The following is a 19,858-nucleotide window of genomic DNA, read 5'->3' on the forward strand; positions in this document are numbered from 1 at the left end:
GGGCCCCAAAAAGCCCCATTTTAGGCCTCAAATCCCCCAGTTTCAGGCCCCAAACTCCCCAAATTTAGGCCCCAAACTCCACAATTTTAGGCCACAAACTCCCAAATTTTAGACTCTGAAAACTCCAAATTTAGAGCCCAAAACCCCCCAAGTTTGGGCCCCAAACCCCCCAAGTTTGGGCCCCAAAAACCCCAAGTTTGGACCCAAAACTCCCCATTTTAGGCCCCAACCCCCCAATTTTAGAGCCGAAACCCCCCAATTTCTGAGCCCCAAAACCCCCAATTTTAGACCCTGAAAATCTCAAGTTTGGGCCCCCAAACCCCCAATTTCCGGCCCCAAAGTCCGCAAATTTAGGCCCAAAACTCTGCAAATTTAGGCCCCAAACTCCACAATTTTAGGCCACAAACTCTGAAATTTTAGACTCCCAAAAACTCCAATTTTACAGCCCCAAAACACCAAGTTTGGGCCCCAAAACCCCCAAGTTTGGGCCCCAAAAACCCCAAGTTTGGACCCAAAACTCGCCATTTTAGGCCCCAAACCCCCAATTTTAGAGCCGAAAACCCCCAATTTCTGAGCCCCAAAACCCCCAATTTTAGACCCTGAAAATCTCAAGTTTGGGCCCCAAAAACCCCCATTTTAGGCCCCCAAACCCCCAATTTCAGGCCCCAAAGTCCGCAAATTTAGGCCCAAAACTCTGCAAATTTAGGCCCCAAACTCCACAATTTTAGGCCACAAACTCTGAAATTTTAGACTCCCAAAAACTCCAATTTTACAGCCCCAAAACCCCAAGTTTGGGCCCCAAAACCCCCAAGTTTCGGCCCCGAAAACCCCAATTTTAGACCCCAAATCCCCAATTTTAGAGCCCCGAAAACTCCAATTTTAGAGCCCAAAACCCCCAAATTTGGGCCCCCAAACCCCCCAATTTTAGGCCACAAACTCCCCAATTTTAGAGCCCAAAACCCCCAATTTTAGACCACAAACTTCCGAATTTTAGGCCCCAAACCCCCCGATTTTAGAGCCGAAAACCCCCAATTTTAGAGCCTGAAAATTTCAAGTTTTGCCTCTCAAAACCCCCATTTTAGGCCTGAAATCCCCAATTTTAGGCCGCATATCCCAGTTTTTAGGCCCAAAATCTCCAATTTTAGAGCCCAAACCCCGCAGTTTTAGAGCCCGAACCCCCCGATTTTAGGCCCCCAAAACCCCAATTTTAAGCCTCAAATCGTCAATTTTGTTCCTTAAAGTCCCAATTTTGGGGGCGCTGGTCCTTTAAATGCCCCGAACTCCTGGGTCCCCCCGAACTCCTGGGTCCCTCCCGAACTCCTGGGTCCCCTGAACTCCTGGGTCCCCCGGACGCCTGGGTCCCCCCGAACGCCTGGGTCCCCCCGAACTCCTGGGTCCCCCGGACGCCTGGGTCCCCCCGAACTCCTGGGTCCCCCGAACTCCTGGGTCCCCCCCGAACTCCTGGGTCCCCCGAACTCCTGGGTCCCCCGGACGCCTGGGTCCCCCGGACGCCTGGGTCCCTGACGTGTTGCCGTCCCCAGATCCGGGCGCAGCTCCAGGCTCAGGGGGTTCAGCCCCGGGAGGTTCGACTGATGCGAAACAAGTCGTCAGGTGAGCCGGACGCCTGGGTCCCTTTTCTGGGGGGTTCCCGAACTCCTGGGTCCCTTTTTTGGGGGGTTCCCGAACTCCTGGGTCCCTTTTTTGGGGGGTTCCCGAACTCCTGGGTCCCTTTTTTGGTCATTTCCCGAACTCCTGGGTCCCTTTTTGTGCCTTTCCCGAACTCCTGGGTCCCTTTTTGGGTCATTTCCCGAACTCCTGGGTCCCTTTTTGGGTCATTTCCCGAACTCCTGGGTCCCTTTTTTGGTCATTTCCCGAACTCCTGGGTCCCTTTTGGGTCATTTCCCGAACTCCTGGGTCCCTTTTGGGTCATTTCCCGAACTCCTGGGTCCCTTTTCGCGCCTCTCCCGAACTCCTGGGTCCCTCTGCGTCGGGTGGCGCCTCCAGGAGCACCCAGGGGTGCTGCTCCCGCTCCGAGGGGCACCCGGGGGTGCCGCGTCACATCCCAAGGGGGCACCCGGGGGTGCCCGTTCCCTTCCCTTCCCTTCCCCAGGGGCACCCAGGGGTGCTGGTTCCGTTTCCCGGGGGCACCCAGGGGTGCTGGTCCCATCGCAGGAGCACCCGGGGGTGCTGCTCTAGGGGCACCCAGGGGTGCTGGTCCCATCCCAACGGGGCACCCAGGGGTGCTGCTCTAGGGGCACCCAGGGGTGCCGCTTCCATTCTCCAGGGGGCACCCAAGGGTGCCCGTCGCCTCCATAGGGAGCACCCAGGGGTGCTGGTCCCGTCTCTAGGGGCACCCAGGGGTGCTGCTTCCTTCCCCAGGGGGCACCCAGGGGTGCTGCTTCCTTCCTTAGGAGCACCCAGGGGTGCTCGTCTCCCAGCCAAGGGGCACCCGGGGGTGCCGCGTCCTTCCTTAGGAGCACCCAGGGGTGCTGCTTCTATCGCATAGGGGCACCCAGGGGTGCTGCGTCGCACTTGGGGGGCACCCAGGGGTGCCCGGCCCCGAGCCGAGGGCTCACAGGTAGGTCCGGGCGGGCACCCATGGGTGCCCCGACGCCCCCCCCGGAGCGCCCGGGGGCGGCCGACTTCGACCCCAAACGTCGCGAAGGTGTTTCCGGGGCACCCATGGGCGCCCGAACTCCTGGGTCCCTGGTTTGCAGGTTGCCGAACTCCTGGGTCCTTTTGCGGGCGTTTCCTGAACTCCTGGGTCCCTTTTTCGGGAAGTTGCCGAACTCCTGGGTCCCTTTTTCGGGAAGTTGCCGAACTCCTGGGTCCCTTTTATGAGCGTTTCCCGAACTCCTGGGTCCCTTTTTGGGACTGTCCCGAACTCCTGGGTCCGTTTTTACAACTGTCCCGAACTCCTGGGTCCCTTTTTCAGGCTGTCCCGAACTCCTGGGTCCCTTTTCTTGGCGTCCCCCGAACTCCTGGGTCCCTTTTTTGGACTGTCCCGAACTCCTGGGTCCTTTTTCAGGGTGTTTCCCGAACTCCTGGGTCCCTTTTTTGGGGTTCCCCGAACTCCTGGGTCCCTTTTTTGGACTGTCCCGAACTCCTGGGTCCCTTTTTCGGGGTGTTTCCCGAACTCCTGGGTCCCTTTTTTGGGGTTCCCCGAACTCCTGGGTCCCTTTTTTGGACTATCCCGAACTCCTGGGTCCCTTTTTTGGGAGTTCCCCGAACTCCTGGGTCCCTTTTTTGGGGTTCCCCGAACTCCTGGGTCCCTTTTTTGGACTGTCCCGAACTCCTGGGTCCCTTTTTCGGGGTGTTTCCCGAACTCCTGGGTCCCTTTCTTGGACTGTCCCGAACTCCTGGGTCCTTTTTTGGACTGTCCCGAACTCCTGGGTCCCTTTTTTGGGGCTCCCTGAACTCCTGGGTCCCTTTCTTGGACTGTCCCGAACTCCTGGGTCCCTTTTTTGGGTCATTTCCCGAACTCCTGGGTCCCTTTTTGTGCATTTCCCAGAACTCCTGGGTCCCTTTTTGGGCTGTCCCGAACTCCTGGGTCCCTTTTTCAGGGTGTTCCCCGAACTCCTGGGTCCCTTTTTTGTGGTTCCCCGAACTCCTGGGTCCCTTTTTTGGGGTTCCCCGAACTCCTGGGTCCCTTTTTCGGGCTATCCCGAACTCCTGGATCCCTTTTTGTGCATTTCCCGAACTCCTGGGTCCCTTTGTTGGACTGTCCTGAACTCCTGGGTCCCTTTTTGTGCATTTCCCGAACTCCTGGGTCCCTTTTTTGGGTCATTTCCCGAACTCCTGGGTCCCTTTTTTGGGGCTCCCAGAACTCCTGGGTCCCTTTTTTGGACTGTCCCGAACTCCTGGGTCCCTTTTCGGGAGTTCCCGAACTCCTGGGTCCCTTTCTTGGACTGTCCCGAACTCCTGGGTCCCTTTTTCGGGGTGTTTCCCGAACTCCTGGGTCCCTTTTTTGGGGTTCCCCGAACTCCTGGGTCCCTTTTTTGGGGTTCCCCGAACTCCTGGGTCCCTTTTTGGTCATTTCCCGAACTCCTGGGTCCGTTTTTACAACTGTCCCGAACTCCTGGGTCCCTTTTTTGGGGTTCCCCGAACTCCTGGGTCCCTTTTTGGGCTATCCCGAACTCCTGGGTCCGTTTTTACAACTGTCCCGAACTCCTGGGTCCCTTTTCGGGAGTTCCCGAACTCCTGGGTCCCTTTCTTGGGCTGTCCCGAACTCCTGGGTCCCTTTTTTGGGGTTCCCCGAACTCCTGGGTCCCTTTTTTGGCGTCCCCCGAACTCCTGGATCCCTTTTTGGTCATTTCCCGAACTCCTGGGTCCCTTTCTTGGAGTGTCCCGAACTCCTGGGTCCCTTTTCTTGGCATCCCCCGAACTCCTGGGTCCCTTTTTGTGCATTTCCCGAACTCCTGGGTCCCTTTTTCGGGCTGTCCCGAACTCCTGGGTCCCTTTTTCGGGAGTTCCTCGAACTCCTGGGTCCTTTTTCGGGGTGTTTCCCGAACTCCTGGGTCCCTTTCTTGGCATCCCCCGAACTCCTGGGTCCCTTTTTGGTCATTCCCGAACTCCTGGGTCCGTTTCCTTGGCGCCCCCGTCCTCCCGGCTCAGCGCTCCCGGCGCGCCCATGGGTGTCCCCCGGGCGGGGGGGGGGGCACCCGCGGGTGCTGCGCTCACGGCCGCTCCCCGCAGGCCAGAGCCGCGGATTCGCCTTCGTGGAGTTCCACACGGTGCAGGAGGCGGCGAAATGGATGGAGCAGAACCAGGTGAGCCGGGCGCCGGGGTCCCCCCGGACGCCTGGGTCCCTCCCGGACGCCGGGGTCCCTCCAGAACTCCTGGGTCCCCCCTGAACGCCTGGGTCCCCCCTGGACGCCTGGGTCCCTGCAGAACTCCTGGGTCCCTCCAGGATGTCTGGGTCCCCCCCCGGACGCCTGGGTCCCCTCCTGGACGCCTGGGTCCCCCCTGAACGCCTGGGTCCCCCCCGGACGCCTGGGTCCCCTCCCGGACGCCTGGGTCCCTCCAGAATGCCTGGGTCCCTCCAGGATGTCTGGGTCCCCCCCCGGACGCCTGGGTCCCCTCCTGGACGCCTGGGTCCCTCCCGGACGCCTGGGTCCCTCCAGAACTCCTGGGTCCCCCCCCGGACGCCTGGGTCCCTGCAGAACTCCTGGGTCCCCCCTGAACGCCTGGGTCCCCTCCCGGACGCCTGGGTCTCCCCCGGACGCCTGGGTCCCTCCGGGACACCTGGGTCCCCTCCCGGATGCCTGGGTCCCCTCCCGAACTCCTGGGTCCCCCCTGGATGCCTGGGTCCCCTCCCGGATGCCTGGGTCCCCTCCCGAACACCTGGGTCCCTCCAGGACGCCTGGGTCCCCCCCGGACACCTGGGTCCCCTCCCGGACGCCGGGGTCCCTCCAGAACTCCTGGGTCCTCCCTGAACGCCTGGGTCCCCTCCCAGACGCCTGGGTTCCTCCAGAACTCCTGGGTCCCCCCCGGACGCCTGGGTCCCTCCAGGATGCCTGGGTCCCCCCCCGAACGCCTGGGTCCCCCCCGGACGCCTGGGTCCCTCCAGGATGCCTGGGTCCCTCCCGGACACCTGGGTCCCTCCAGAACTCCTGGGTCCCCTCCTGGACGCCTGGGTCCCCCCCCGGATGCCTGGGTCCCTCCCCCCCAAAACCCCCCGAAAAACCCGCGAAACCCCCCAAAAATCCGCCCAAAACCGCAGAAAAAGCCCCAAAACCTCCCCCCAAATCCCCCCAAACCCCAAAACCCCTCAAAAACCCTCAAATAACCCCCAAAACCCCCCAAAAAACTCCTCAAAATCGCGCAAAAACCCCAAAAAACTGGCGCCGTTTCGTGGTTCGGGGCCATTTTGGGGCCATTTTGAGGCACTTTGGGGCTCCCTCTGTTTATCGATGATTCCTACATCTGTCGCTTTTTGGGGCAAAATTCCTGAAATCGGAACTTTTCTCTCAATTACATCACGAAATCGAGTCTAAAACCCCCAAATTGGTGCCCTTTGAGCCGCCATTTTGCGTTTCGAGGCCGTTTTGGCGCCATTTTGACCCTGAGGTGATTCCGGCGCCGCCATTTTGAGGCAGTTTTTGGGTCGCTCTTTTAATCCTGAATTCCCGCATCAGCCGCTTTTTCTGCGAAACTTCAGAATTCTGAAGGTTTTCCTCCATTATATCGTGAAATCGAGTCTAAAAACCCCCAAATTGGTGCCTTTTGAGCCGCCATTTTGCGTTTCGAGGCCATTTTGGCGCCATTTTGACCCTGAGGTGATTCCGGCGCCGCCATTTTGAGGCAGTTCGGGGCTCCCTCTATTTATCAATAATTCACTGATTAGTCACTTTTCGTACGTTTTCCTCCATTATACCACAGAATCGAGTCTAAAAACCCCCAAATTGGTGCGTTTTGAGCCGCCATTTTGCGTTTCGAGGCGATTCTGGCGCCATTTTGACCCTGAGGTGATTCTGGCGCCGCCATTTTGAGGCAGTTTGGGGCTGCCTCTATTTATCGATAATTCACTGATTAGTCACTTTTTGTACATTTTCCTCCATTATATCACAGAATCGAGTCTAAAAACCCCAAATTGGTGCCTTTTGAGCCGCCATTTTGCGTTTCGAGGCCATTTTGGCGCCATTTTGACCCTGAGGTGATTCTGGCGCCGCCATTTTGAGGCAGTTCGGGGCTCCCTCTATTTATCAATAATTCACTGATTACTCACTTTTCGTGCATTTTCCTCCATTGTATCACAAAATTGACTCTAAAACCTCCAAATTTGTGCGTTTTGAGCCGCCATTTTGTGTTTTGAGGCGATTCTGGTGCAATTTTGTGTTTTGAGGCGATTCTGCTGCCGCCATTTTGAGGCAGTTTTTGGGTCGCTCTTTTAATCCTTAATTCCCACATCAGCCGCTTTTTGTGCAAAACCTCAAAATTCTGAACATTTTCCTCCATTATACCACAAAATCGAGTCTAAAAACCCCAAATTTGTGCCCTTTGAGCCACCATTTTGCGTTTCGAGGCCATTTTGGCGCCATTTTGACCCTGAGGTGATTCCAGCGCCGCCATTTTGAGGCAGTTCGGGGCTCCCTCTATTCATCAATAATTCACTGATTACTCACTTTTCGTACGTTTTTCTCCATTATACCACAGAATCGAGTCTAAAAACCCCCAAATTGGTGCCTTTTGAGCCGCCATTTTGCGTTTCGAGGCCATTTTGGCGCCATTTTGACCCTGAGGTGATTCCGGCGCCGCCATTTTGAGGCAGTTCGGGGCTCCCTCTATTTATCAATAATTCACTGATTACTCACTTTTCGTACGTTTTCCTCCATTATACCACAGAATCGAGTCTAAAAACCCCCAAATTGGTGCGTTTTGAGCCGCCATTTTGCGTTTCGAGGCGATTCTGGCGCCATTTTGACCCTGAGGTGATTCTGGCGCCGCCATTTTGAGGCAGTTTGGGGCTGCCTCTATTTATCGATAATTCACTGATTAGTCACTTTTTGTACATTTTCCTCCATTATATCACAGAATCGAGTCTAAAAACCCCAAATTGGTGCCTTTTGAGCCGCCATTTTGCGTTTCGAGGCCATTTTGGCGCCATTTTGACCCTGAGGTGATTCTGGCGCCGCCATTTTGAGGCAGTTCGGGGCTCCCTCTATTTATCAATAATTCACTGATTACTCACTTTTCGTGCATTTTCCTCCATTGTATCACAAAATTGACTCTAAAACCTCCAAATTTGTGCGTTTTGAGCCGCCATTTTGTGTTTTGAGGCGATTCTGGTGCAATTTTGTGTTTTGAGGCGATTCTGCTGCCGCCATTTTGAGGCAGTTTTTGGGTCGCTCTTTTAATCCTTAATTCCCACATCAGCCGCTTTTTGTGCAAAACCTCAAAATTCTGAACATTTTCCTCCATTATACCACAGAATCGAGTCTAAAAACCCCAAATTTGTGCCCTTTGAGCCACCATTTTGCGTTTCGAGGCCATTTTGGCGCCATTTTGACCCTGAGGTGATTCCGGCGCCGCCATTTTGAGGCAGTTCAGGGCTCCCTCTATTTATCGATAATTCACTGATTACTCACTTTTCGTGCATTTTCCTCCATCGTACGACGAAATCGAGTCTAAAAACTCCCAATTTGTGCCTTTTGAGCCGCCATTTTGTTCCCTGAGGCGATTCCGGCGCCATTTTGACCCTGAGGTGATTCCGGCGCCGCCATTTTGAGGCAGTTTCGGGGGGCGATTCCGGCGGCGAAATTTCCCGTTTCGGGGCGATTTTTGCCCGCGGGGGGGTCCGTCCCCTCGTGCAAACCCTCGGGTGACCCCGTGTCCCCCCTTTTTTGTGTCCCCCCCGCCCCCCCCCAGCAAGGGCTGTGTCTGTTGGGCCAACGCGTGTCCCTCCATTACAGCGACCCCAAGCCCAAAGTGAACGAGGACTGGCCGTGCAGCAAGGTGGGGGATTGTGGGGGGTCCTGGGGGGGTTTTGAGGGGCTGGGGGGGTCGTTTTGGGGGAGTTTTGGGGGTTTTGGGGGAGTTTTGGGGGTTTGGGGGGAGTTGATGGGGTTTTGGGGGGTGTTTTTTGGGGGGTTTTTGGGGGGTTTGGGGGAGCAGGGGGGACATTTGGGGGGCTGGGGGGGGTTTGGGGGTCAATATGGGGGGATTTTGGGGGGTCTTGGGGGGGTTTTGAGGGGCTGGGGGGGTCATTTTGGGGGAGTTTTGGGGGTTTTGGGGGAATTTTGGGGGTTTTGGGGGAGTTTTTGGGGTTTTGGGGGGTGTTTTTTGGGGGGTTTTTGGGGGGTTTGGGGGAGCAGGGGGGACATTTGGGGGGCTGGGGGGGGTTTTGGGGGTCAATATGAGGGGATTTTGGGGGGTCCTGGGGGGGTTTTGAGGGGCTGGGGGGTCATTTTGGGGGAGTTTTGGGGGTTTTGGGGGAGTTTTGGGGGTTTTGGGGGAGTTGATGGGGTTTTGGGGGGTGTTTTTTGGGGGGTTTTTGGGGGGTTTGGGGGAGCAGGGGGGACATTTGGGGGTCAATATGGGGGGATTTTGGGGGGTCCTGGGGGGGTTTTGAGGGGCTGGGGGGGTCATTTTGGGGGAGTTTTGGGGGTTTTGGGGGAGTTTTTGGGGTTTTGGGGGGTGTTTTTTGGGGGGTTTTTGGGGGGTTTGGGGGAGCAGGGGGGACATTTGGGGGGCTGGGGGGGGCTGGGGGTCAATATGGGGGGATTTTGGGGGGTCTTGGGGTTTTGAGGGGCTGGGGGGGTCATTTTGGGGGAGTTTTGGGGGTTTTGGGGGAGTTTTGGGGGTTTTGGGGGAGTTTTTGGGGTTTTGGGGGGTGTTTTTTGGGGGGTTTTTGGGGGGTTTGGGGGAGCAGGGGGGACATTTGGGGGGTCAATATGGGGGGATTTTGGGGGGTCCTGGGGGGGTTTTGAGGGGCTGGGGGGATTTTAGGGGAATTTGGGGGGAAATTTTAAGGGGATTTTGGAGATTTTTAGGGGAATTTGGGGGGTTTTAAGGGGATTTTTTAATTTTTAAGGGAATTTGGGAGGAATTTTGGGGGTTTTAGGGGGATTTTGGGGATGAATTTTGAAGGAATTTTTTTTTATTTTTAGGGCAATTTGGGAAGAATTTTAAGGGGATTTTAAGGGGAATTTTAGGGGAATTTGGGAAACATTTTAAGGGGATTTTTAGGAGAATTTGGGGGGATTTTAAGGCGATTTTGGGGATTTTTAAGGGAATTTGGGGGTTTTTAAGGGGGATTTTGGGGCTGAATTTTAAGGGGATTTTTTTTTTTGGTTTTTAGGGGAATTTGAGGGGAACTTGGGGGGATTTTAAGGGGATTTTGGGGATTTTGAAGGGAATTTGGGGGTTTTTAGGGGGGATTTTGGGGATGAATTTTAAGGGGATTTTTAGGGGATTTTAAGCGAATTTTTGGGGGAATTTGGGGGGATTTTAGGGATTTTTAAGGGAACTTGGGGGGGAATTTTGGGGGATTTTGGGGGTTTCTAGGGGGGATTTTGGGGATGAATTTTAAGGGGATTTCTTTTAATTTTCAGGGGAATTTGAGGGGAATTTGGGGGGGGGAATTTTAGGGGGATTTTGGGGCTATTTAGGGGAACTTGGGGGAAATTTTAAGGGGATTTTGGGAATTAGGGAGAACTGGGGGGAGTTTTGGGGGGTCCTGGGGTCTCCCGGGGGGGATTTTGGGTTGAAACGGGGCGATTTTGGGGTTTCCGGCAGTGCGGGGTGCAGAATTTCAAGCGCCGCGAGAAATGCTTCAAATGCGGAGTCCCCAAAGCAGGTGAGACCCCAAAACTCCCCCGATTCACCCCAAAATTCACCCCTTTTCACCCCCAAACCGGTGGGGCCTCCCAGCACCCAGGGGAGCCCCAAAACTTGATGGTTTTCACCCAAAATGGCTCTTGGCGGGGGCCCAAAATCACCCCAAAAACGCACATGGGAGGAGGGGGGGAATTTTTTGGGGTGAATTAAAGAGGTTTTGGGGTTCGGTTGGTGAATTTGGGGGCAGGGAATGGACATTGGGGGGGGGGCGGAGCTTCAAACCCCCAATTTTGGGCCCAAAACCCCCAATTTTGGGCCCCAAATGCCAATTTTGGGGCCCCAAAACCCCCAATTTTGGGCCCTAAAACCCCCAATTTTAGGCCCCAAAGCCCCAATTTTTAGGCCCCAAACCCCCGATTTTTTTCCTTAAATCCCCAATTTTAGGCCCCAAACCCCCGATTTTATCCCAATTCCCCCAATTTTAGTCCCCAACCCCCATTTTTTTCCTCAAATCTCCATTTTTTGGCCCCAAACCCCCAATTTTAGGCCCCAAAGCCCCAATTTTTAGGCCCCAAACCCCCGATTTTTTTCCTTAAATCCCCAATTTTAGGCCCCAAACCCCCGATTTTATCCCAATTCCCCCAATTTTAGTCCCCAACCCCCATTTTTTTCCTCAAATCTCCATTTTTTGGCCCCAAACCCCCAATTTTAGGCCCCAAAGCCCCAATTTTAGGCCCCAAAGCCCCAATTTTTAGGCCCCAAACCCCCGATTTCTTTCCTTAAATCCCCAATTTTAGGCCCCAAACCCCCAATTTAATCCCAATTCCCCTAATTTTAGTCCCCAACCCCCATTTTTTTCCTCAAATCTCCATTTTTTGGCCCCAAACCCCCAATTTTAGGCCCCAAAGCCCCAATTTTTAGGCCCCAAACCCCCGATTTTTTTCCTTAAATCCCCAATTTTAGGCCCCAAACCCCCGATTTAAACCCAATTCCCCCAATTTTAGTCCCCAACCCCCATTTTTTTCCTCAAATCTCCATTTTTTGGCCCCAAACCCCCAATTTTAGGCCCCAAAGCCCCAATTTTAGGCCCCAAAGCCCCGATTTTTAGGCCCCAAACCCCCAATTTTTTTCCTTAAATCCCCAATTTTAGGCCCCAAACCCCCGATTTTTTTCCTTAAATCCCCAATTTTAGGCCCCAAACCCCCGATTTAATCCCAATTCCCCTAATTTTAGTCCCCAAGCCCCATTTTTTTCCTCAAATCTCCATTTTTTGGCCCCAAACCCCCAATTTTAGGCCCCAAAGCCTCAATTTTAGGCCCCAAATCCCAGTTTTTGTTCCTTAAACCCCCAATTTTTTTTCCTCAAGTCCCCAATTTTAGGCCCCAAATCTCCGATTTTTGCCCCCAAACCCCCAATTTTTTTCCTTAAATTCCCAAGTTTTGTCCCTAAACCCCCAATTTTTGCCCCTAAACCCCCAATTTTTAGGCCCCAACCCCCAATTTTTGCCCCTAAACCCCCAATTTTAGGCCCCAAACCCCAATTTTTAGGCCCCAAACCCCAATTTTTAGGCCCCAAACCCCCAATTTTTGCCCCCAAACCCCCATTTTTTTTCCTTGAATCCCCAATTTTTAGGCCCCTAAAACCCCCAATTTTCCCCCAAACCCCCCAATTCCCCCCCCCAACCCCCCATTTTGGGGTCGCTCCCCCGATTTCTGGGCTGAATCCCCCCGTTTTTGGGCTGAATTTCCCCATTTCTGGGCTGAATCCCCCCATTTTTGGGCTGAATTCCCCCGTTTTTGGGGTGAATCCCCCCATTTTTGGGCTGAATTTCCACATTTTTGGACGTGAATCACCCCGTTTTTGGGCTGAATTTCCCCATTTTTGGGGTGAATCCCCCCATTTTTGGGCTGAATTTCCACATTTTTGGGCGTGAATCACCCCGTTTTTGGGCTGAATTTCCCCATTTTTGGGGTGAATCCCCCCATTTTTGGGCTGAATCCCCCCGTTTTTGGGCTGAATTTCCCCATTTTTGGGCTGAATTTCCCCATTTTGGGGCTGAATCCCCCCATTTTTGGGCTGAATTTCCCCGTTTCTGGGCTGAATTTCCCCGTTTCTGGGCTGAATCCCCCCATTTTTGGGGTGAATCCCCCCGTTTTTGGGTCCCCCCCATTAACGGCAGTTTTGGGGTGCAGAGGCCGAGCAGCGGGGGCCCCTGGGAGGGGGGGAGGGGCTGCTGCCCCTCCCCCAACCCTACACCCCCCCCCTGGGCGGGACCCCCGGGGGGGGACCCCAAAACGCCAGTGAACCCGGAGCCGACAACGCCAATGACAGTGAGTTTTGGGGAGAAAAACGGGGGTTTTGGGGGTTTTTCGGGGGGTTCTTGGGGGTTTTGCGGGGAGGGATATGGGGGGTCCTCAGCAACCCCGAACTCCTGGGTCCTTCCCGGATGCCTGGGTCCCTCCTGAGCACCTGGGTGCCCCCGAACTCCTGGGTCCCCCAAACCTCAGTGTCCCCCCCCCGAACTCCTGGGTCCCCCGAACTCCTGGGTCCCCCCCGAACTCCTGGGTCCTCCCGAACTCCTGGGTCCCCCCGAATGCCTGGGTCCTCTGGAACTCCTGGGTCCCCCAAACTCCTGTGTCCCCCAAATCTCAGTGTCTCTGCCCCCGAACTCCTGGGTCCCCCCCGAACGCCTGGGTCCCCCAAACCCCAGTGTACCCCGAACTCCTGGGTCCCCCCCAAACTCCTGGGTCCCCCAAACCCCAGTGTCCCCCGAACTCCTGGGTCCCCCCCAAACTCCTGGGTCCCCCAAACCCCAGTGTCCCCCGAACTCCTGGGTCCCCCCCGAACGCCTGGGTCCCCCAAACCCCAGTGTACCCCGAACTCCTGGGTCCCCCCCAAACGCCTGGGTCCCCCAAACCCCAGTGTCCCCCGAACTCCTGGGTCCTCCCCGAACGCCTGGGTCCCCCAAACCCCAGTGTCCCCCGAACTCCTGGGTCCCCCCCGAACTCCTGGGTCCTCCTGAACTCCTGGGTCCCCCCCGAACGCCTGGGTCCCCCAAACCTCAGTTTCCCCACCCGAACTCCTGGGTCCCCTGAACGCCTGGGTCCTCCCGAACTCCTGGGTCCCCCCCGAACGCCTGGGTCCCTCTCTCCTCAGCCATCATCCTGCGGAACCTGCACCCCCAGAGCAGCCTGGAGTCCATCCTGGCCGCGCTCGCCCCCTTCGCCGCGCTGTCCCCGGCCAACGTCCGCGTCATCAAGGACAGACAGACGCAGCTCAACCGCGGCTTCGCCTTCGTGCAGCTGGCGACCATCGTGGTGAGCCCGGACGCCTGGGTCCCTCCCGAACTCCTGGGTCCCCCCTGAACTCCTGGGTCCCTCCCGAACTCCTGGGTCCCTGAACTCTCATGTCCCCCCGAACTCCTGGGTTCCCGGACTCCTGGGTCCCTCCCGGACGCTTGGGTCCCCTCCCGGACACCTGGGTCCCCCAAACCCCTATCTCCCCCGAACTCCTGTGTCCCTGCTGAACTCCTGGTTCCCCCCCGAACTCCTGTGTCCCCCCCGAACTCCTGGGTCCCTCCCGAACTCCTGGGTCCCCCCCAAACTCCTGGCTCCCCGAACTCCTGGGTCCCTCCCGAACTCCTGGGTCCCTCCCGAACTCCTGGGTCCCCCAAGCCCCTATCTTCCCCGAACTCCTGGGTCCCACCCGAACTCCTGGGTCCCCGAACTCCTGTGTCCCCCCCGAACTCCTGGGTCCCTCCCAAACTCCTGGGTCCCCTCCCGGACGCCTGGGTCCCCCAAACCCCTATCTCCCCCGAACTCCTGGGTCCCTCCCGAACTCCTGGGTCCCCGAAGTCCTGTGTTCCCCCCGCACTCCTGGGTCCTCCCGAACTCCTGGGTCCCTCCTGATCTCCTGTGTCCCCCCCAAACTCCTGGGTCCCCGAACTCCTGGGTCCCCCCCGAACTCCTGGGTCCCCCCCCGAACTCCTGGGTCCCCCCCCGAACTCCTGGGTCCCCCTGAACTCCTGGGTCCCTCCCGAACTCCTGTGTCCCCCCCGCACTCCTGGGTCCCCCCCGGACGCCTGGGTCCCCAGGAGGCCTCCCAGCTGCTCCAGATGCTCCAGGCCCTGCACCCCCCCCTGCACATCGACGGCAAAACCATCAACGTGGAGTTCGCCAAGGGGTCAAAGAGGTCAGGCCCCGCCCCCCTGGCCCCGCCCACAACCCCCAAGCCCCGCCCACACCCCCAAGCCCCACCCACATCCCCCAAGCCCCGCCCACAACCCCCATCTCCCATTAACCAGCATCAATGGGGCTCTCAGGCCCCGCCCACCCACTCCAGGCCCCGCCCACAACCCACAGGCCCCGCCCACAACTCCAAGCCCCGCCCACAACCCCCATCTCCCATTAACCAGCATCAATGGGGCTCTCAGGCCCCGCCCACCCACTCCAGGCCCCGCCCACAACCCCCGGGCCCCGCCCACACCCCCAAGCCCCGCCCACAACCCCCATCTGAGGCCCCGCCCACCAACCCTGGCCCCGCCCACAATCCACAGGCCCCGCCCACAATCCACAGGGCCCCACCCACCCCTAAGCCCCGCCCACACCCCCTAAGCCCCGCCCACACCCCCTAAGCCCCGCCCACAATGCCCCATCTCCCATTAACCAGCATCAATGGGGCTCTGAGGCCCCGCCCACCACCCCTGGGCCCGCCCACAATCCACAGGCCCCGCCCACAACCCCCCGGCCCCGCCCACACCCCCAAGCCCCGCCCACAACTCCCATCTCCCATTAACCAGCACCAATGGGGCTCTCAGGCCCCGCCCACAACCCCAGGCCACGCCCTCTACGCCAAGCCCCGCCCACCAGCCCTAAGCCCCGCCCCCTGCCCCCCCCCCTTCCAAGCCCCAAAGCCCCAACTTTGGGCTCAAATCCCCGATTTTTGGCTCCAAAGCCCCGATATTCTCCCTTAAATCTCCAACATCAGGCCCCAAAACCCCAATTTTAGGCCCCAAAGCCCCAATTTAGCCCCGAAACCCCAAATTTTCAGACCCCGAAGCCCCAGTTTTTGCCCCAAACCCCCAATTTTTTGCCCCAAACCCTCCCCTCCCCCCCCGCAGGGAGGTGCAGGGGGCGGGGCCTGGCGAAGCCCCGCCCCCCCGCTCCAGCTCCGCCTCCGTGGCGCTGACGGCCATCGCGGCCGCCCAATGGGCGCTCAGCCAGGTGGGCGGGGCTTCCGGGGGTGGGCGGGGCTTCCGGTGGGGCGGGCGGGGCTTCTGGGGTGGGGCCAAAAAGGGGGCGGGGCTAAATGGGGGGGGTGGGGGGCTGAAAATTGGGGGTTTGGGGCCAAAAATTGGGGGTTTGAGCCCGAAATTGGGGGTTTGGGGGCCTAAAATTGGGGATTTTTGACTAAAATTGGGGGTTTAAGGAAGAAAATTGGGGGTTTGGGGGCCCAAAATTGGGGATTTAAGGAAAAAAATTGGGGATTCGGGGCTAAAATTGGGGGTTTAAGGAAGAAAATTGGGGGTTTGGGACGAAAATTGGGGATTTGAGCCCAAAATTGGGGGTTTGAGGGCCTAAAACTTGGGATCTGGGACTAAAATTGGGGATTTGAGGAAGAAAATTGGGAGCTTGGGGGCCTAAAATTGGGGTTTTTTGACTAAAATTGGGGGTTTAAGGAAGAAAATTGGGCATTTAGGGCCCAAAATTGGGGATTTGAGCCCAAAATTGGGGGTTTGGGGGCCTAAAATTGGGGGGGTTTGACTAAAATTGGGGGTTTAAAGAAGAAAATTGAGGATTCGGGGCTAAATTTGGGGGTTTAAGGAGGAAAATTGGGGCTTTGGGGCCCAAAATTGGGGTTTTGAGGCCCAAATTGGGGGTTTGGGGGCCTAAAATGGGGGGGTTGGGGGCTTCCGGGGTGGGCGGGGCTTGAAGTGGGCGGGGCTTGAGCGGTGGGCGGGGCCGGGGGTGGGTGGGCGTGTCCTGACGTGGCCCCGCCCCCCCGGCGCAGGCGGACACGCCCTGGGCGGGGGGGGAGGAGCCTCCGGGGGACCTGGGCGGTTTCTACCAATCAGAGGAGCCCTTTGCCGGCCCCGCCCTCTACGGCTCCGCCTATGGGAAGGGCCCCGCGGCCACGCCCCCCGGCCACGCCCTCCCGGGCTCCGCCCCCTGCAAGGCCGAGGGACCCGCCCCCGGTGAGTGCCCTGGAGGGACCCAGGCGTCCGGGAGAGCCCAGACAGGGACCCAGGCGTCCGGGAGATGCTGGAGAAAGGGACCCAGGCGTCCGGGAGAGGACTCAAATAGGGACCCAGGCGTCCGGGAGACCCCTAGAAAGGGACCCAGGCGTCCGGGAGATGCTGGAGAAAGGGACCCAGGCGTCCGGGAGGGGAGCCAAAAAGGGACCCAGGCGTCCGGGAGAGCCCAGACAGGGACCCAGGTGTCCGGGAGATGCTGGAGAAAGGGACCCAGGCGTCCGGGAGGGGAGCCAAAAAGGGACGCAGGTGTCCGGGAGACCCCCAAAAAAGGGACCCAGGCGTCCGGGAGAGCCCAGACAGGGACCCAGGCGTCCAGGAGACCTCCAGAAATGGACCCAGGCGTCCGGGAGAGCCCAGAGAGGGACCCAGGCATCCGGGAGGGGACCCAGAAAGGGACCCAGGCGTCCGGGAGAGCCCAGAGAGGGACCCAGGCATCCGGGAGAGCCCAGAGAGGGACCCAGGCGTCCGGGAGAGCCTAAAAAGGGACCCAGGCGTCCGGGAAAGGAGCCAGAAAGGGACCCAGGCGTCCGGGAGCCCCCCAAAAAGGGACCCAGGCGTCCGGGAAAGGAGCCAGAAAGGGACTCAGGCGTCCGGGAGACCCCGTAAAAATGGACCCAGGCATCCGGGAGAGGACCCGAAAAGGGACCCAGGCGTCCGGGAGACCCCCAAAAAAAGGACCCAGGCGTCCGGGAGACCCCCAAAAAAGGGACCCAGGCGTCCGGGAGACCCCCAAAAAAGGGACCCAGGCGTCCGGGCCCCATAGCTCTTGTTTCCCCCCCCAGGGCCGGAGGAGCCGCCGGGGCTGGAGCCGGGGGGGGGAGGGGGCCCGTTTCCCCGCCCCTCCCCCACCGCTGCCCCCTACCCCTCCCCCACCGGCGACCCCCCCAGCGCCGCCCCCCCCGGCCCCGCCCCCCAGGTGAGGACCCCAAAAAATGGGGGGGATGACCCCAAAATTGGGGGGGGGGGGGCAATTGGGGGGACCTCAAATATTATGGGGGGGGGGACCCCAAAAAATGGGGGGGAGGGGGCAAAAATATGGGGGGGGACCCCGAAATTGGGGGGGGGGGGGGATGACAAAATTGGGGGGGGACCTAGAAAATGGGGGAGGGGTAAAAATGGGGGAGGGGCCAAAAATAGGGGGGGGGACGACCCCAAATATTGGGGGGGGGTGTCCTAAAAAATATGGGGGGGACCTCAAAATTTGGGGGGGGGTTGAACACGGGGGGGGAAATGGGGGTTAAAATGGGGGGAAAATGGGGTTAAAATGGGGGGAAATGGGGGTTTTGGGGGTAATTTTGGGGTGTCCCCCCCCCCCAGGTGTACACGGGGCCCCCCAAGGTTGAGCCGCCCCCCCCGGCCCCCCCCAGCACTGAGGCCTATGGGCAATATCGTGAGTGGGGAGTTTGGGGGGAAAAAGGGGGATTTTGGGGGTGCTGGGGGAGGAGGGGATGGGGTGGGGGGTCCTGTGGGGTTTGGGGTTGAAAATTGGGGGTTTGGGGCCCGAAAATTGGGGGTTTGGGGCCTAAAAATTGGGGGTTTGGGGCCTAAAATTGGGGGGTTTGGGCCTAAAAATTGAGGGGTTTGGGGCCTAAAATTTGGGATTTGGGGCCTAAAAAATGGGGGCTTGGGGCCCAAAATTGGAGATTGGGGACCAAAAATTGGAGGTTTACAGCCAAAATTGGAGGTTTGGGGCCTAAAATTTGGGATTTGGGGGCTAAAAATTGGGGGTTTGGGGCCTAAAATTGGGGGTTTGGGGCCTAAAATTGGGGGTTTATGGCCTAAAAATTGAGAGGTTTGGGGCCTAAAATTGGGGGTCTGGGGCCTAAAAATTGGGGCTTGGGGCCCAAAATTGGAGATTGGGGACCAAAAATTGGAGATTTTCAGCCAAAATTGGGGGTTTGGGGCCTAAAACTTGGGGGTTTGGGGTCTAAAAATTGGGGGCTTGGGGTGCAAAATTGGAGATTGGGGACTAAAAATTGGGGGTTTGGGGCCTAAAATTGGGGGTTTGTGGCCCAAAATTTCATGTTTGGGGCCTAAAATTGGGGGTTTGGAGCCTAAAATTGGGGGTTTGTGGCCCAAAATTTGGGGTTTGGGGCCTCAAAATTGGGGTTTGGGGCCTAAAATTGGAGATTGGGGAGCAAAAATTGGGGGATTTCAGCCAAAATTGGGGGTTTGGGGCCTAAAATTTGGGATTTGGGGCCTAAAAATTGAGGGGTTTAGGGTCGAAAAATTGGGGGTTTGTGGCCCAAAATTTGATTTTTGCGGCCCAAAATTTGGTGTTTGGGGCCTAAAATTGGGGGTTTGTGGCCCAAAATTTCATGTTTGGGGCCTAAAATTGGGGGTTTGGAGCCTAAAATTGGGGGTTTGTGGCCCAAAATTTGGTATTTGGGGCCTCAAAATTGGGGTTTGGGGCCCAAAAATGGAGATTGGGGACCAAAAATTGGGGGATTTCAGCCAAAATTGGGGGTTTGGGGCCTAAAATTTGGGATTTGGGGCCTAAAAATTGAGGGGTTTAGGGTCGAAAAATTGGGGGTTTGTGGCCCAAAATTTGATTTTTGCGGCCCAAAATTTGGTGTTTGGGGCCTAAAATTGGGGGTTTGGGGCCCAAAATTTGATGTTTGGGGCCTAAAATTGGGGGTTTGGGGAGCAAAAATTGGGGTTTGGGGACCAAAAATTGGGGTTTGGGGCCTAAAATGGGTGGTTTTCAGCCAAAATTGAGGGTTTGGGGCCTAAAATTTGGGATTTGGGGCTCAAATTTGGGGTATTGGGGCCTAAAATTGGGAGTTGTTGCCCAAAATTGGGGCTTTGGAGCTAAAAATTGGTGGTTTCAGGCACAAGGTTTGTGGTTCGTGCCCTAAAAATTGGGAGGTTGGGGCCAAATTTGGGGGTTTCACGCGTAAAATTTGGGATTTGGGGCCCAAAATTTGGTGTTCGGGGCCTAAAATTGGGGGTTTGGGCCTAAAAATTTGGGATTTGGGGCCCAAAATTGAGGGGTTTGGGCCTAAAAATTGGGGGTTTGGGGCCAAAACTTGGGATTTGTGGCCCAAAATTGGGGGTTTTCAGGCAAAAACTAGGGGCTTGGGGCCCAAAATTGGGGTTTGGGGGCCCAAAATTGGGGGTTTGAGGCCTAAATTTGGGATTTGGGGCCCGAAATTGGGGGGCTGGGGCAAAAATTGGGGTTTTCACGCGTAGAATTTGGGATTTGGGGCCCAAAATTTGGTGTTCGGGGCCTAAAATTGGGGGTTTGGGGCCTAAAATTTGGTGTTTGGGGCCTAAAATTGGGGGTTTGGGCCTAAAAATTTGGGATTTGGGGCCCAAAATTGAGGG

General features: G+C 57.3%; 1 protein-coding gene across 2 annotated transcripts in view; it reads left to right on the plus strand.

Annotated features, from left to right (window-relative positions):
* RBM10 (RNA binding motif protein 10) overlaps positions 1-19,858 on the plus strand; it is a 43,993-nt gene that overhangs the window by 8,207 nt on the left and 15,928 nt on the right. For both annotated transcript variants that reach the window (XM_065653191.1, XM_065653192.1), the window contains 11 exons: positions 1,542-1,611; positions 4,696-4,769; positions 8,368-8,454; positions 10,237-10,297; positions 12,471-12,608; positions 13,435-13,595; positions 14,372-14,469; positions 15,398-15,500; positions 16,288-16,471; positions 17,314-17,447; positions 17,849-17,921. In XM_065653191.1, the coding sequence (XP_065509263.1) occupies positions 1,542-1,611; positions 4,696-4,769; positions 8,368-8,454; positions 10,237-10,297; positions 12,471-12,608; positions 13,435-13,595; positions 14,372-14,469; positions 15,398-15,500; positions 16,288-16,471; positions 17,314-17,447; positions 17,849-17,921 (1,183 nt within the window). The remainder of the gene's footprint in view (positions 1-1,541; positions 1,612-4,695; positions 4,770-8,367; positions 8,455-10,236; positions 10,298-12,470; positions 12,609-13,434; positions 13,596-14,371; positions 14,470-15,397; positions 15,501-16,287; positions 16,472-17,313; positions 17,448-17,848; positions 17,922-19,858) is intronic.

The sequence above is a fragment of the Caloenas nicobarica genome, chromosome 29, assembly GCF_036013445.1.
Source record: "Caloenas nicobarica isolate bCalNic1 chromosome 29, bCalNic1.hap1, whole genome shotgun sequence".
Classification (NCBI taxonomy): Eukaryota; Metazoa; Chordata; class Aves; order Columbiformes; family Columbidae; genus Caloenas; species Caloenas nicobarica.